Raw genomic sequence first — 18305 nt, 5'->3', positions numbered from 1 at the left:
TGGAAACTATCATGCTAAGTGAAATAAGCCAATCCCAAAAAACCAAAGGTCAAATATTTTCTCTGATATGTGGAAGCTCACCCACAATAAGGGGGAGGTGTAGAAGTTCAGTGGACTAGAAAAAGGGGAATGAAGGGGAGAGGGGATGGGAAAAGGAAAAACAGTAGAATAAATCTGACAGAACTTTCCTATGTACATATATGGATACACCACAGTGAAATCTCACCATTGTGTATATCCGAAAGACTGGGATTCTAATTAGAACAGGATATATTCCATGTTTGTATAATTATGTCAAAATGGATTCTACTATCATGTATAACTAAAAAGAACCAATTTTTTAAAAAAACTTGCCTGACAATATATAAGCTCATGGGTTCAACATATTTTCCACTTGATTATCAGGAGAAACTAAAAAGATTTAGGCAGTACACATGATATTATATCATCACACTCAACAAACACAGCTTTCTTTCTTTTGGCTTTCACAATTATAGACCTGACTGTATATCAGCCATTTACAGCATTTCCCATTGAGAGCTGGGCTTGAGTTCCAGAGTACATAACCATGGGCACCACCCACTATTTGTAAATAGTGAGAATCTAGGTAAAACGTGGGTGGGATGGCCTTGTATTCCACAGACAAGGGAGTACACTCTGTTATTATTCAGAATGTTTCCTTTGAGAGAAAAACAACAAATGATTAATCACAAAATTTAAAATGCTTTTTACTTCTGAATGTGTACAAGTGAACTCTAAGACTATCTAAAAAGAAAAACCATTAACAAAAATCTTTTTCTTTTTTTAAAGAGAGAGGTGAGAGAGAGAGAGAATATTTTTAATATTTGTTTTTTAGTTTTTGGCGGACACAACATCTTTGTTTGTATGTGGTGCTGAGGATCAAACCCGGGCCGCATGCATTCCAGGCAAGCGCGCTACTGCTTGAGCCACATCCCCAGCCCAACAAAAATCTTTAGGCTAAGAAAAAAACAATCATTAATATATATGTCCCAAACAATGGTGCAGCTATGTTCATCAAACAAACTCTTCTCAAGTTCAAGAGTCAAATAGACCACAACACAATAATCATGGGAGATTTTAACACACCTCTCTCACCACTGGGAAGATCTTCCAAACAAAAGTTGAATAAAGAAACCACAGAGCTCAATAATACAATTAATAACTTAGACTTAATTGATATATACAGAATATACCACCCAACATCAAGCGGATACACTTTCTTCTCAGCAGCACATGGATCCTTCTCAAAAATAGACCATATATTATGTCACAGGGCAAATCTTAGCAATTACAAAGGAGTAGAGATACTACCATGCATTTTATCTGATCATAATGGAATGAAATTGGAAATCAATAATAAAATAAGAAAGAAAAAATCCTACATCACATGGAGAATAAACAATATGCTACTGAATGAACAAAGGGTTATAGAAGACATCAAAGAGGAAATTAAAAAATTCTTAAAGGTAAATGAAAACTCAGATACAACATATCGAAATCTCTGGGACACTATGAAAGCAGTACTAAGAGGAAAATTCATTTCATGGAGTTCATTCCTTAAAAGAAGGAAAAGCCAACAAATAAATGACCTCACACTACACCTCAAAGCCTTAGAAAAAGAAGAACAAATCAGCAGCAAATATAGTAGAAGGCAAGAAATAATTAAAATCAGAGCTGAAATCAATGAAATCAAAACAAAAGAAACAATCGAAAAAATTGACAAAACTAAAAGTTGGTTCTTTGAGAAAATAAATAAATAAGATTGATAGACCACTAGCCACGCTAACAAAGAGAAGAGAGAGAATCCAAATTACTAGCTTACAGGATGAAAAAGGCAATATCACAACAGACAATTCAGAGATACAGAAGATAATTAGAAATTATTTTGAAACCCTATACTCTAATAAAATAGAGGACAGTGAAGGAATCAATAAATTCCTTAAGGCATATGAGCTACCCAGATTGAGTCAGGATGATATAAACAACCTAAACAGACCAATATCGAATGAGGAAATAGAAGAAGCCATCAAAAGACTATAAACCAAGAAAAGCCCAGGACCAGACGGATATACAGCAGAGTTTTACAAGAACTTTAAAGAAGAACTAATACCAATACTCTGCAATCTATTTCAGGAGCTAGAAAAAGAGGGAGTACTTCCAAATTCATTCTATGAAGCCAATATCACCCTGATTCCCAAACCAGATAAAGACACCTCAAAGAAAGAAAACTACAGACCAATATCCCTAATGAATTTAGATGCAAAAATCCTCAATAAAATTCTGGCAAATCGGATACAAAAACATATCAAAAAGATTGTGCACCATGACCAAGTGGGATTCATCCCTGGGATGCAAGGCTGGTTCAATATACGGAAATCAATAAACGTTATTCACCACATCAATAGACTTAAAGATAAGAACCATATGATCATCTCCATAGATGCTGAAAAAGCATTCGACAAAATACAGCATCCCTTTATGTTCAAAACTCTAGAAAAATTAGGGATAACAGGAAACTAACTCAAAATGGTAAAAACTATATATACTAAGCCTCAGGCCAGCATCATTCTAAATGGAGAAAAATTGAAGGCATTCCCTTTAAAATCTGAAACAAGACAGGGATGCCCTCTCTCACCACTTCTATTCAACATAGTTCTTGAAACACTGGCCAGAGCAATTAGACAGACGAAAAAAATTAAAGGCATAAATATAGGAAAAGAAGAACTTAAATTAGCACTATTTGCCGATGACATGATCCTATACCTAGTAGACCCAAAAAATTCAACCAAGAAACTTCTAGAACTAGTAAATGAATTCAGCAAAGTGGCAGGATATAAAATCAATACCAATAAATCAAAGGTATTCCTGTATATCAGTGACAAATTCTCTGAAATGGAAATGAGGACAACTACTCCATTCACAATATCCTCAAAAAAAAAAAAAAAAACAAAACCTGGGAATCAACAAAAGAGGTGAAAGAGCTATATAATGAAAACTACAGAACTCTGAAGAAAGACCTTAGAAGATGGAAGGATTTACCTTGCTCATGGATTGGTAGAATTAATATTATTAAGATGGCCATACTACCAAAAGCACTTTACAGATTCAATGCAATTCCCATCAAAATCCCAATGACATTCCTTGCAGAAATAGAAAAAGCAATCATGAAATTCATCTGGAAAAACAAGAGACCCAGAATAGCTAAAGTAATTCTAAGCAGGAAGAGTGAAATTGGTGGTATCGCGATTCTAGATTTTAAACTATACTATAGAGCAATAGTAACAAAAACAGCATGGTACTGGCACCAAAACAGGCTGGAAGACTAATCGTACAAAATAGAGGACACAGAGACAAATCCACAAAATTACAACTACCTTATATTAGACAAAGGTGCTAAAACCATGCAATGGAGAAAGGATAGCATCTTCAACAAATGGTGCTGGGAAAACTGAAAATCCATTTGAAACAAAATGAAATTGAATCCCTTTCTCTCACCATGCACAAAAGGCAACTCCAAATGGATGAAAGAGCTAGGAATCAGACCAGAGACTCTGTGTCTAATAGAAGATAAAGTTGATCCTAATCTTCATCACGTGGGGACAGGCCCCAAATTTCTTAATAAGACACCTATAGCACAAGAGTTAAAACCAAGAATCAACAAATGGGACAAATTCAAACTAAAAAGTTTTTTCTCAGCAACAGAAATAATATGTGAGGTGAATAGGGAGCCTACATCCTGGGAATAAATTTTTACCCTTCAAACATCAAATAGAGCTCTAATCTCTAGAGTATACAAAGAACTCAAAAAGTTAAACAATAAAAAAGCAAATAACCCAATCAACAAATGGGCCAAGGACTTGAACAGAAACTTCTCAGAAGAGGATATACAATCAATCAACAAAAACATGAAAAAATGCCCATCATCTCTAGCAATCAGAGAAATGAAAATTAAAGCTACTCTAAGATACCATCTCACTCCAATAAGACTGGCAGCCATTATAAAGTCAAACAACAATAAGTGCTGGCGAGGATTCGGGGGGAAAAGGTATACTCATACATAGCTGGTGGGACTGCAAATTGGTGCAGCCAATCTGGAAAGCAGTATGGAGATTCCTTGGAAAGCTGGGAATGGAACCACCATTTGACCCAGCTATTCCCCTTCTCAGACTATACCCAAAAGACCTACGAAAAGCATACTACAGGGACACAGCAACATCAATGTTTATCGCAGCACAATTCACAATAGCTGGAATGTGGAACCAACCTAGATGCCCTTCAATAGACAAATGGATTAAAAAATGTGGCATTTATACACAATGAAGTATTACTCTGCATTAAAAAATGACAAAATTATATAATTTGCAGGGAAATGGATGGCATTAGAGCAGATTATGCTAAGTGAACCTAGCCAATCCCTAAAAAACAAATGCCAAATGTCTTCTTTGATATAAGGAGAGTAACTAAGAACAGAGTAGGGACAAAGAGCATGAGAAGAAGATTAAGATTAAACAGGGATGAGAGGTGGGAGGGAAAGGGAGAGAGAAGGGAATTTGCATGGAAATGGAAGGAGACCCTCAGGGTTATACAAAATTACATACAAGAGGAAGTGAGGGGAAAGGGAAAAAAATACAAGGGGGAGAAATGAATTACAGTAGATAGGGTAGAGAGAGAAGAGGGGAGGGGAGGGGAGGGGAGGGGAGGGGGAATAGAAGAGGATAGGAAAGGCAGCAGAATACAACAGACACTAGTATGGCAATATTTAAAACAGTGGATGTATAACAGATGTGATTTTGCAATCTGTATACGGGGTAAAAATGGGAGTTCATAACCCACTTGAATCAAAGTGTGAAATATGATATGTCAAGAACTATGTAATGTTTGAACAACCAACAATAAAAATTTTAAAAAAAGATTTACATACAAAATATATCTTATTAGTTAATCTAAATAACCAATAAAATGGTAATGGTTAAGTGAATTAAGAATTAAGGTACATTCAGATGTTTAAGGCTATGAAGCTTGTATAGCCTATGAAAGGCTATATATAACATACCATACATAAAGTATAAAAAAATCAGAGTCTCAGTTTTGTTTAAATTATTAATAAGTATAATACAAAAAAAGACAAGATGAAAAGGCAATAATAAATTAACACTAGGATGTAAGCTGTATTTTTTACTTTTTATTTTATTAATTTTCTAACATAGTCACATCCCCTGCTTTGTGATACTAGGGATTGGACCAAGGGACACTCTATTAGTACATCCCCAGTCCTTTCTTAATTTTTTTTTTTTTTGAGGCAGGGTCTCACTAAATTGCCTAGGCTGGCCTGGAACTTGCAATCTTCCAGATTAAGCCTCTTGAGTCACTGGGATAAACAGGCTCATGCCACAGTGCCAAGCTTAGCACTTCTTTGATAATCAGTAAAATGAAGAAATGTTAACTATACTGAGAAAATATGGCTATTAATTTATTTTAAAAATTATAAACTTTGATATATTCATCAACCTCTTGACAACTTGTTTTTTTTCTGATAGCTTACATAAATATATAAACTCATACCTAATGAAACTGATATAAATTCAAGTGCATCCTGGTTTGGTCTTTACATTTCCATTCCATACAAGTGGTATGCAAAATCCAGCTAGTATACAAAAAAAATGAGTAGTAATTATGTACACTCAGTTACTAGGACTTTATTTTTTTTATAATGTTCAATGATTTAAAAAAACTCAGGTTCTTCAACCATTATTAATCCAAAAAAGTAAAAATGAACATTTATTCTCAGAACATAATCTTTATATGGTATTTAAATTTTAATGGTATGAACTATTTATAAAAAAAAAAAAGTCACATTAGTAGGGGTTGGAGCTGTAGCTTAGTGGCAGAGCACTTGCCTGGCACGTATGAAGCACTGGGTTCGATCCTTAGTACCACATAAAACTAAACAAATAAAATAAAGGCATTCTGTCCATTAAAAAACGACATAAAGCCACATTATTAAAATATTTAGCTTTTTTTCTGAGATTACAAAGTGAGGCAGAATGACGTGTGTGTGTGTTTGTGTGTATGTAGGCATGCACACATCTGTGTGGTTGGATAGAATAGATTTTGTTCTGTATTCTTACCTCCTATCTTTTAGAAAATATAATGCAGCCTACTATTACTTCCACTATTATTAAGAGCCACTACATGCCAAGTTCATAATACTTCTGAAAGTCTATCATCAAATATTTTTATTATTATCCTTGTTTTACAGATACAGAAACTGAGCTGTAAGTGGCAGATCTGAACTCTGGCCATTTGATTTCAGGATCAAAGTTTTTCATCACTGTATAATAAAACCTTATATTTTATTGACTAATATAAGCAAAAGGATAACATAAGATGGCAAGCGTAAAAGTCACTTAGGACATTCTAGATTGCATGAGCACCTAAAGTAACTAGTGATTTATTTATTTATATTTTTTGGTGTTGGGGATCAAACTCAGGGGTTCCCACATGCTAGGCAAGCATTCTTCCATTGAGCTACATCGTGTATCTAAAATATCTATTACAAACCATAAACTCTGAAATGATTTATAGAATTAAGAAAAGTAAATAAGAAGCAAAAAGTAAAGTTAGCTTCTTTAATGGTTTACTCGATTGTGTGTACCTAAAATGAGGTATATGGGATGGGGACAGTTACAAAGGTATTTTTGGGGAAAAATTAGAGGTAGGTACTATGATGGTCAGAATATTAATTCTGATTCTTCCATTTAATCTAATTAATAGCTTAACTTGGAGAAAATTAATAAAAATTTCTAGGCCTGTTACCATCTCTGGTCTTCTGGTAGGATTCTGAATTATTGAGAACATGGAATTATTAAGGACACATTATTTCAACTGAAATAATACCAAAGATAATACTGTTACAATTGGCTGAGAGGGAACACTGGGTTATAAGGGTCTCCACGGCAATTGTGAATGCAGAGTCCAGAGGTGAGTGGCAGACAGCTGATGTTTATGCCATCCTGCCCTTACTCCCTTCCTCTGAAGCTACCATAGTGCAGAACATTGTACTTTCTCCCTTCTCTTCTATTTAAGATAGCTTTAAGTAATTTATTTTTAACATTGTAAGTATTCCCAAAGTGAAACAACTCACAATTCCTTGTATAATGAGTTGTATACTAAAATTGATTATGTTGTAATTTGGTATAAAATTACCTCAGAAGTCACAGAAGAGAGACTGATACCTCACTAAAAGCAGGTATTTAAGTATATGTGGCTTATCCTGGAACATACTTTCCAAGGAAATGACTGGTTGTTATTTTAATGTTCTAAATTTCAAATTATTGGAAATCCGATGTATATGTTCCAATTTATGGATATTTGAAATCATATATTCTTTTTGAAAGTATAATAAAGTAGTACAGCCATTATGAAAAACAGTAATGGAAGTACCTAAAAAAATTAAAAACAGAACTATTATGTAATCCACTAATTTCACTACTGTGTATCTATCTAAACATGAAATTGGTATGTACAGAAGACATCTGTACTCCCATGTCCATTGCAGCATCATCTTCGCCAAGGAGTAGAAACAACCTAAGTGTCTTCCACCAATGACTAGATAAAGAAAATGTGGAGCAGATACACAATACTATTTGGCTATAAAAATGAATGAAATCCTGTTATTTACGACAATATGAATGAACCAGAGATCATTATGCCAAGTGAAATAATTTAGACACAAAAGAGACAAGTATCACATGATCTCACTCATGTGGAATCTAAAAAAGTTGTTTTCATAAAAGTAGAGAGTACAATGGAAGTTAAAGAGAGGCTGGAGACAGTATGTGTGGAGTTTCAGGTTAAGAGGAGGAAAGATGATCAGTGGGTACTATGATACAGCTATATAGGAGCAAGACATTCTTAGGTACTATTACATAGTATGATGACTACAGATAAAAATACTGTATTATACATTTCAAAAATCTAGGAGAAGGGATTCTGGAAATTTTTACCACAAAGAAATGATAAATGTTTGAGGAGATAAATATGTTAGCCTGATTTAAACATTATGCAATGTATACATCTATCAAACGTTCCACAATACTTTGTTAATACATATGACTTTTGTTTTTGTATATTAGTTAAAATTTTTAAAAATTAAGAATAATTTTTAAAATAAATAAATATACAAACACTAGATTCAGAATGAAATGCTACAAAGATAAAATGCTCATAAATACAAACTAGATGTTCAATTCAGTGGCATTTTAGTTTACAAAGAAAATTTCATGTTGAGAGTAAGTCAGCTAAGCCTTTCTGCCTGGAAATTTAGGTTGTCAGCCCATGGTTGACAGTCCACATGCTTCCTCTCCTACAGTTGAAAGTCTAGGTAGCAAAGTGTCCCTATTGTACTTGCTTAAGGTATCATCTTCAGTACTCAAGTACTCAGAGTGGACCTTCGGAAAATGAAAAACAGCATCTTTCAACATGGAGAGGTTTCTCCCATGAGCTATTCCTTTCAGCAGCTGGAAGTATGTGGAAGCCAGGAAGGGTAGCCATGTTATTGGCTAAAAGAGTCTGCAAATCTATCTCACTCTGAGGGGAGAGTATTAAACTTCAAAAAGAGAATTTTTAACTTTGAAAAGCAGATTAATTTACCATGAACATACATTGGAGAAAAGATATCTTCTTCAACAAATGGTGCTGGGAAAACTGGAAATCCATAAGTAGCAAAAAGGAATTTAATCCCTATCTCTCACCCTGCACAAAACTCAACTCAAAGTGAATCAAGGACCTAGGTATTATATCAAAGACCCTGAACCCACTAGAAGAAACTGTAGGCCCAACACTCCAACATGTCAGCTTAGGAACTGACTTCCTCAATAAGACTCCTAAATCACAAGAAGCAAAATCAAGAATCAATAAATGAGAAGGTATCAAACTAAAAAGCCTCTTCATAGCAAAGGAAACGGTCAAGAATATGAAAGGAGAGCCTACAGAAAGAAAGAAAATCTTTGCTACCTACACCTTGGATAGAACACTAACTTCCAGGATATACAGAGAACTCAAAAAAAAAAAAAAACACCCAAAAAACAAATAACCCAATCAATAAATGGGTTATTGAATAGGTACTTTACAGAAGAAATACAACTGGTCAACAAATATATGGAAAAATATTCAATAACTCTAGAAATTAGAGAAATGCAAACTAAAATTACACTGAGATTCCATGTCACTCCAGTCAGAATCAAGAATTACAAGCAGCAATAAATACTGGTAAGGTGGGGAAAAGGGTATATTCAAACATCACTGGTGGGACTGCAACTTGATGCAACCACTCTGGAAAGCAGCATGAAGATTCCTCAGAAAACTTGGAATAGACCCACTATTTGACCCAGTTATCCCACTTCTAGGTATATACCCAAAGGACTTAAAATCAGCATACTACAGTGATGCAGCCACACCAATGTTTATAGCAGCTCAATTCACAATAGCTAAGCTATGGAACCAACCTAGGTACCCATGAACAGATGAATGGATAAAGAAAATGTGGTATATATACACAATGGAATATTACTCAGCCATAAAAAGAATGACTTCTTGACTTTTGCTGGTAAATGAACAGCTCTGGAGAGTATCATGCTAAGTGAAATAAGCCCATCCCCCCAAACCAAAGGTTTTTGTAAATATCAAATGAATTTCCTAGAAACAGAACCACGTGGAGTAAGAAAGATTGTTTTAAAAGGCTATGAGTATTTAATTAAACAGCACAAACATATTGCTAAAATATAAAATCTTTAATTCCCCATTTAGTGGATGCTAACACACAACAAGGGATGAGGGAGAAGAATAGAAGTTCATTGGATTAGACAAAGGGGAATGAAGGAAAGAAATGGGGGGACGGGAATAGGAAAGACAGCAGAATGAATTGGACAGTACTTTCCTATGTTCACATGTGAATACACCACCAGTGAAACTCCACATCACGTCCAACCACAAGAATGATCCTAATTAGAGTAAGTTATACTCCATGTGTGTATAATGTGTCAAAATACTCTCTACTGTCATTTATATCTAAAACGAACAAATTTAAAAATTAGAATAATTAATTATAATATAAAACTATGTCTCCTTGATGATAACACCCATGATATCAAATGGAACAGGCATATTTAGACCTGATGATTAGGCAAATTCTTAGAGATGCAGGTAATGGAGCAGATCTTTCCTGGTGAAGCTTTTCTGAGGAGTGATAAAACCTGAGGTACTTCTCTGGAGAGGGTCTTTTTTTTTTTTTTTTTTTTTTAAATTCTATTTTCTAGATTTACTTAAATTAGGCATTTTAAAATTGCATAGTTAAAAAATCAGTTATATTTTATTAGATAAAAATTACCTTGAGTTATATTTGCACCTGAATTAAAGTCCTTTTAAAAAAAAAACATATACCACCGTCTTAGGCTGTAAAAGCAATCATGCACATGAGTATCAGATTGGACATGGAATGGAGGGCAACACACAAACACACATGTAAATAACGTGATCCCTTCAGTCTATTTAAAAACAAAAACCTCAATAAACAAGCAGCTGCTTCTTTGAGAATATATTGAAGACTTCATGATTTTGAGGTTCTCCCCATATAGTGGATACACTTATGATATTTCATTCACTATGTTTAGGTACCATTTTTGGTTTTTTTCTCAAAAATTGTTTCCCTTTCTGGTCTTCTAGATCATTATCAGCACTGCCTCCTTCTTCTTCTTTCTCTACCCCATTGTCTAAACCTAGTGGTCATTATTTGGCTCTTATCTATGGATTTGATATTTTATATTTTTAGCCTTTAGCTATAACTTGGTTCTTTCTTTTTTAGTTGTTTTTAAAATTTTTACTTCCAATTATCTTCAGTTTTTCTAAATCCCATCTTCATTTTGGCCTGTCACTTAAAATAACCTAACCTATCTGTAGAATGGAGGGAAAAAAACCAAGGATTCTGATTTCCTTCTTTCAACACTCTGAAATATTTATGCAGAAGCATATTTGTGCAAAAGTATAATTGTTTTAATTAGTAATATTTAAATCATGTGCAAGGTGGGGGTGTAGTTCAGTGGTTGAGAACATGATTTGTATGTATGAGGTCCTGGGTTCAAACCCCAGCAACAACAAAAGTGAAAAATGATCACTACTACAGAAAGCTTCCCGAGACATTTATAAAATACACTCTTGCTGTCACACTGAGAATTCATATAATTCACAATAACTGTAAGAAGAATGGAAAGAAAACATTGTCTATATACATAAGCAAAAAAGGAGATAATTTTAAAAGAATTTCCTAGAAATAGAACCACGTGGAGTAACAAAGATTTTTTTAAAAGGCGATGAGTAACAAAATCAGAGAATTTGGAGGGAAATGGATGGCATTAGAGCAGATTATGCTAAGTGAAGCCAGCCAATCCCTAAAAACAAATGCCAAATGTCTTCTTTGATATACGGAGAATAACTAAGAACAGAGTAGGGACAAAGAGCATGAGAAGATTAACATTAAACAGGGATGAGAAGTGGGAGGGAAAGCGAGAGAGAAGGGAAATTGCATGGAAATGGAAGGAGACCCTCAGGGTTATACAAAATTACATACAAGAGGAAGTGAGGGGAAAGGGAAAAATAATACAAGGGGGAGAAATGAATTACAGTAGAGGGGGTAGAGAGAGAAGAGGGGAAGGGAGCGGAGGGGAGAGGGGATAGTAGAGGATAGGAAAGGCAGCAGAATACAACAGACACTAGTATGGCAATATGTAAATCAATGGAAGTGTAACAGATGTGATTCTGCAATCTGTATACGGGGTAAAAATGGGAGTTCATAACCCACTTGAATTAAAGTGTGAAATATGATATGTCAAGAACTATGTAATGTTTGAACAACCAACAATAAAAAAATAAAAAAAAGAAACGTCAAAAAAAAAGGCGATGAGTATTTAATTAATGCTAAAATATAAAATCTTTAATTCCTCATTTAAAAAAAAAAAGCCCGATTAGAAGCTTTCAGGTCATTTGAAGATGTGAAAGGCTGTGCCAAGTAAAAAAATCATTTCTTCTTCTTCCAACTCAAAGTATGTTTAGGGGAAGGATATCTGATAGAAGTGGTAATGCCAATCTAACTAATTTTAAAATATAAAGTGCTTCTGGCAATATTTGAATACATATAATTTGACAAAATTTTTTATAAACTTAAGCTTTGAAAAATAGCAAATATAAGCTCCAACAAAAAGCTTAATATGTAACTGAGAGAAAATAATATTTTGTAGGAAAAAAACTGTCCTTTCAAAAAGAGACAAAAATGAGTTTTATTTCCCAAGAGACTTATGCCACTTTTATACAACAAAATTACGGTTACCACAAATTGCTTTCAACAATTCCACTGCTTCTTCATTTGACCACTTGAAAATCAAAATTCTTTCAGATTATAAATATAACTTTTTATAACTCTGTTATTACGTACTGTGAATGGGGAAAGGGGGCCAATCTTGTGGCCATAGCGTCGAACGGCCTCTCTGATGTGGCAGGGCTGGATGGCATCGCTGTGAGCCTCAACACCACAGGCCGCAGTGCTCTGCAACAGAAAAACACATAAATTGTTACTAAATCAAAAACACACAACAGAACTACAGTGTATAAAATATTAAAATAAACCTTTATAAAAAGGATCATTTTTTCCCTTAGGGTACACATCACTGCAGCCATATACTACATCCAAAAAAAAAAAAAAAAGGTCCATTAACAAATCAAAGATGACTTTTACATGACCTCTTCGTATTAGACCTACCAAATGCAATTTTTATGCCTACAATATTTCACCTAAGCCAGCATGTCAAGGTAAGGAGAATACAGCCACTTGCATGCCGACAAAAAGTGTCAAGGAGCTTGTTGAAAGAACCACATGAAGTTCTTTTTTAAAAAACATTTATTATTATAAATGTTTCTTGGGAGATTCTTGAGCATATTTCTGAAATAACACAGGGTCATCAAGTTAAAATGAAAAATGTAAAACTTCTATGCATTCATTTATCATACTGGTGAACGTCATAAAAGACTGTTTCAACTTGGTGCCTAATTTTCTAAGTGTTCTGTTCCTCAGAACGAAATAAAATAAAAACTTTCTATTTTAATCTGTCTCATCTATGGAAGGCAGTTTGAAAGCACAAAAACACACAAGAAAGAGAAAGCTAATGTACAATGAGAACAAATATCAACTCAAGAAATGATAGAGGTGTATGGATGTGTATATAACATGATTTTTCAAAAGAAATTACAATGCTCTGTAGGGCATTACAGTTTAATGATTCAATTGCAAGTTCTGGCTTATCAACTACCCTGGGTCCAGATTCCAGTCCTATCAGTTATCAGCTCTGTCTCTACCACAGTATCTCTGGGCCTCAATTTCCTCTTCTTTAAATTGGGACAAAAATTATAATTGCTTTATAGGATTTTTGTGAAAAGTAAATGAGATAAAATATATAAACATAGAATAGTGCCTGGCATATGCTAGCTATTCTTAGTACTACATTATTATTTAAATTAAGGATTAAAAATGGAACCTCCATGTTCTTGAAATGGTAAGCTAATTTAAAGTATAGTAGGTAATAGATACCAGACACCATATCATCAATCTTAAAGAATCAATGGAAAGAAATATTCAGCTCACATATTCCTTCGACTGTGATCTAGAACTCATTCATAGTCACCTAATTAAAACTAATCATTATTCTGATTACTATTATAATTACTATAATTTTCCTGATGATTACCAAAATTTTTTTATTTGTTTTAATTAGTTACACACGACAGTACAATGATCTTGACATATCATACATTTGAATCAGACAGCTCATAATTCTTGGAAGGTAATAAAAGTTTATGGACAGTAACTTCTCTGGATCATACTTTGGCAAAATCTTACCAAAATGAAAAAGCACAAACTCTTAACCCAGCAATTTCACCTTGAAGAATTTATTAACATGGGTGCAAAACCACACACACACACACACACACACACACACACACACAATATTCACTACAGTACTACTGTAATATCTGAACTGATGAATCAAATGTTCACCATGAGGGACTGGTTAAATAAATTTTGATACAGCTATCGGAAGAAGAAAACCACAGCAACCACTTCGGGGCCATTTCATAATCACTCCCAATGGAACTATTTCTAAGATATATTATATGAAAAAAAAGCAAGGTGTCTAATTGTGTGGCACTGTTACTACTTTTTTTTAAAGACTATTATATACTTATTTAAGCATATAAAATACACTGTGAGGGTACACCAAAAATGAGTAACAATGCTTATCTCATGGATATTAAGTGGGTGGCAGAAGGATGGGCGTTACACGGAGACTGGCATTTCATTATATATTCTTCTGTACTTTTAAAATGTACCTTTATACTACATGCATGCTTTCTTTTACAAACTGGTAAAATATCCTTAAAATTTCTACAAGAATATCTGGTGGTTACTCAAGATGAGCCTAAAACAAATAAAAATTCAAAATAGATCTTGATTATTATTATAACTAAATTTTAAATAAGCCAATAGGACATACTCTAGAAGATCTTTCTCAATTTCATTCCAAAAATACCCTAAATAATGTATCTTCTATGCCCATAACAACACAAATTTGGTTATTTTAATCCTCACTTTGGCACTTGCATAAAAGTATACAAGGTTTCTTTGAATGATTTTTAAATTCTCATTCCAGTTTCTTTCAGTTGGAATATATTAGAATAAATGCAATCATCAGGTCCCTAGATGAGGGTAAAGACTCTTCTGTGAATCTATTCTGTTTCACAATAAGAATATGACTAATATAGGCTCATTTTTTGCTAGGCTTCACAGTTACTTATGAAGGAGGTTGAGACATTCTATGTATTTACAGTAAAATACATACAAGAATTTACCTGGGCTGGAATCTAAAGAGTAAGTCTTTCAGTATAATCTCAAGTGAAAAGAAAGGCATTGAGAGGGTCAGAATCCGATAAGCTAAGTCAGAGAGGAACTCCTGTCCATGTGTTCCTCTACAGTTTCTCCTAAATTCACTCTTTTCTACCTACAAATTGGATTTAGTTTTCATTTATTTTCTCCCTGGCCAATAGAAATGATACTTTTTCTCTATATTCTCTAATAAATTTGGTTTTGGTATAGAACACTTTGATCAAATCTCAGAACCACCAGCATGGCAATCAAATAGGACTTGGGAACACTGAAGTAGGAGACTGCTAGGGTTTGAATCTTTGTGTTTCCCCCAAATTCAAGTTTAAATCCTAACCCCCAAGGCATTAGGACATAGGACCTAAGGGAGGTGATGAAGTTACGAGGGTAGAGCCCTCAACCCTTTCACCATGTGAGGTCAGAGTGAGAAGATGATTAACTGTGAACCAGGAAGTTAAGCCTTCCCCAGACAATGAATTTGCCAGCATCTTAATCTTAGATTTCCAGACTAAAGAAAGTGAAAAATACATTGCTACTGCCTTTAAGTGAATTTTAAAACATTTTGTTATAGCAGTCTCAATGGGCAATGCTAGAATCACAAATTAGAAATTGCCTTGCTTTGGCTATTTGTAAGATATGGAAACAAGTAAGTTTGCCTGATTGAATCTTACTGCCCTTGACAAAAAAGGTGACGTTAACTTATAAACAAATAAAAAATTCATTTTTGAGAAAAAAGTCAATAGATTATCCACTTTGCCAATTTCATGTTCATCTGCCATAATTAAACAACTGTTAACGTTAGTATGAATGAAGTTACCATGTGTACTTCTACATTGTCTTGGTTTACCCACAGGGTTCTTTGGAATGGAGTATTTTAACCTGAAATGTTATATTCCTAGACTTTATTTTCCACTTCAACAAATATCTTCCATCAATATTTAGTCCGTTGGGGCAGGGTTGTAGCTTAGTGGAAGAGCGCTTGCCTGGCATGTGTGAGGCACTGGGTTCGATTCTCAGTACCACATACAAATAAATAAAATAAAGGTCCATCAACAACTAAAAAAAATTTTTTTTAAATGTTCAGTTCTTTAATGAGGTGCTCATGATCTATTAAAATTAAAAATTGGTCACAAGTTTAGAATTTTTAATTTAACAACAATTCTAGCATTTTATAATATTTTAAAAATTACTTAAGAAAACAATATTAAATTTACATATTTGTTCTCTGTTATTAAGGATCTCATATATGTTATAAATACATGTGAGAACTGTTAGATTTATATGTCATTTCATCTTTTCCATCCTCATTATGTTCACATTTTAGGTATTCTTGAAATTTTCAAAAATTAAATCCTCATATTTGACAAAATACTGAGTAGTGTTGTCTATACCGTGCTATCAGAGATATCTGTGGGGAACTGAATTCTATATTACCTTAAATGAAATGATAAAATTCTACTTAGTAAGTTCTCCCTGTGTCAGGTCCTCTTTCTCTTGGCTGCATTCATACTCATTTTTAAATTTCCTTTTCATTGACTTTAAAATCTTTTATTTCTGTTTCTTCACCTTCAAACTGATGGTTGGTATTGGAAGCTGAAGTATGAACATCATACACATTAACTCTACTACTGCCTGTTTGTCTTTGCTGGTTTATATTGAACAAAATCTCTCAGAAGCATAAACTTTCAACTATGGTAGAAGGCAGTTACATTGAAACTTCAGTTGTTCCTAGATCTTTTACTTATTCTGTTTTCTTCTCGACTTATAAAGTGTCCTGTCTTTTTTCAAACTTCCCTTTACCACAGTAATTCAATGTTTAGGAAGGATGTGGAATCTTAGACAACTGTCTCTTCTTTCCTCATCTATAATGGTAGGCTACATCTTTTGCTAAATTTGAAATCTTAAATCTTATAGAAGAATAATACATATAGCAGACTAGAGTCATTGAAAGGTTAGTTTTACTAATATTCTTGCCACTCACTGGCCACAAAGGTCAGGAAAGTGTTTTCTTTCTCCTTGCTGTCCATCATATACACTGTCTTCTTAGAGCTTTACTCTTCTAGATTTCCTTGCAGATGAAGGTGGGTCAATAGGTAGCCAATTTTCTCATTATAAAAATCTAATCAAGATGATAATTGATAAAATTGAAGTTCTATATAATAAGGAAACTTAAAGGAAATTAAAACTATAAAAGTTATTTAAGGATAAGACAAAAAAGAATCACTAAATTTGAGGATTCACATATAACTAAATCTGCATGGGACATAAAACATCATTTATTCTAATTTTTTTCAAATTATTACCCAATTTTATTGTTGAAAGTAAAAATAAAGAATATGCCCAAAGTTACTTGGCATCTTGAAGTCGAGATAGCTGGTACATAGTAGAAACTTTATTATTTTTATTTTTAAAAAACAACAGATAACACTATGTTTTTTATCATGTCAGAAAGCATTTTTTGAAGTACTACATATTATGGAATGGTGAAATCTAGCTAATAACCAAATGTATTGCCTCACATAATATTCATTTGTATGGTGAGAACACATAACTTTCATTTTTTACATTTTTCAATAATATAACAAATCATCATTGCTGGTAGGTCTCTTGAAACTCATTCCTCTCTAATTATGTATCACTTGATAAACTTCATTATTTTATATTAAATGAATTGTACTATGATACTACCACAGCTGAGGGTTCCAGTGAGAAAAAAAATCAAAGTGTAGTAAGAGTTTGAAGTTAATAACCTTGAAAATGAACATTATTAATTCTTATAATATTAATTTTGAATTTAGGAGAATCTGGATGTGGACTAGCTAATACTTGTTTCAATCAGCAAATCTTTGCTGCAAAATAACTGAAATTCAAGTTTTCAACAAGATCAGGAAAAAATGCTTAAATATGCAAGAGAAAAACCTCAAGAATTTCCAAAAACTGGTTGGAGATACAGTTCAGTGTTAGAGTACTTGCCTAGCATGCATGAGACCTCTGTACCAAACAGATAGACTGACCAATACACATACATGTACAATTTCCAAAAAGTTATAATTATGTTATATATACTTGTGCTTACATAATTACTAGGCTAATTTCAACTCTTTCTCACATTCTTTGGAAAGCAAATCCACCGAAAAGGTCTTGTAGGCAATCCTAGTTTTAGTATCAGCCAAATTAGTACAATAGTTGAAATTCTTTAAAACTACTTTACAATGCAGAAATCCCTCATAGTTCAGATTTTCCTTTAACAAATAACAATGAACTCTGCCATTTTGTAAATGAAAGGGGAAATCAGAAATGA

The 18305-nt window shown here is 33.5% G+C and overlaps 1 protein-coding gene across 5 annotated transcripts in view; it reads right to left on the bottom strand.

Moving 5' to 3' along the window:
- Positions 1-18305, bottom strand: part of Supt3h (SPT3 homolog, SAGA and STAGA complex component) — a 478415-nt gene that overhangs the window by 76382 nt on the left and 383728 nt on the right. For all 5 annotated transcript variants that reach the window (XM_040282738.2, XM_040282740.2, XM_040282741.2 and 2 more), the window contains one exon: positions 12506-12616. In XM_040282738.2, coding sequence (XP_040138672.1) covers positions 12506-12616 — 111 coding nt within the window. The remainder of the gene's footprint in view (positions 1-12505; positions 12617-18305) is intronic.

The sequence above is a fragment of the Ictidomys tridecemlineatus genome, chromosome 8 (assembly GCF_052094955.1).
Source record: "Ictidomys tridecemlineatus isolate mIctTri1 chromosome 8, mIctTri1.hap1, whole genome shotgun sequence".
Lineage (NCBI taxonomy): Eukaryota > Metazoa > Chordata > Mammalia > Rodentia > Sciuridae > Ictidomys > Ictidomys tridecemlineatus.
The sequence above is the reverse complement of the archived record's forward strand: the minus strand, read 5'-3'. Positions and strand labels throughout refer to the sequence as shown.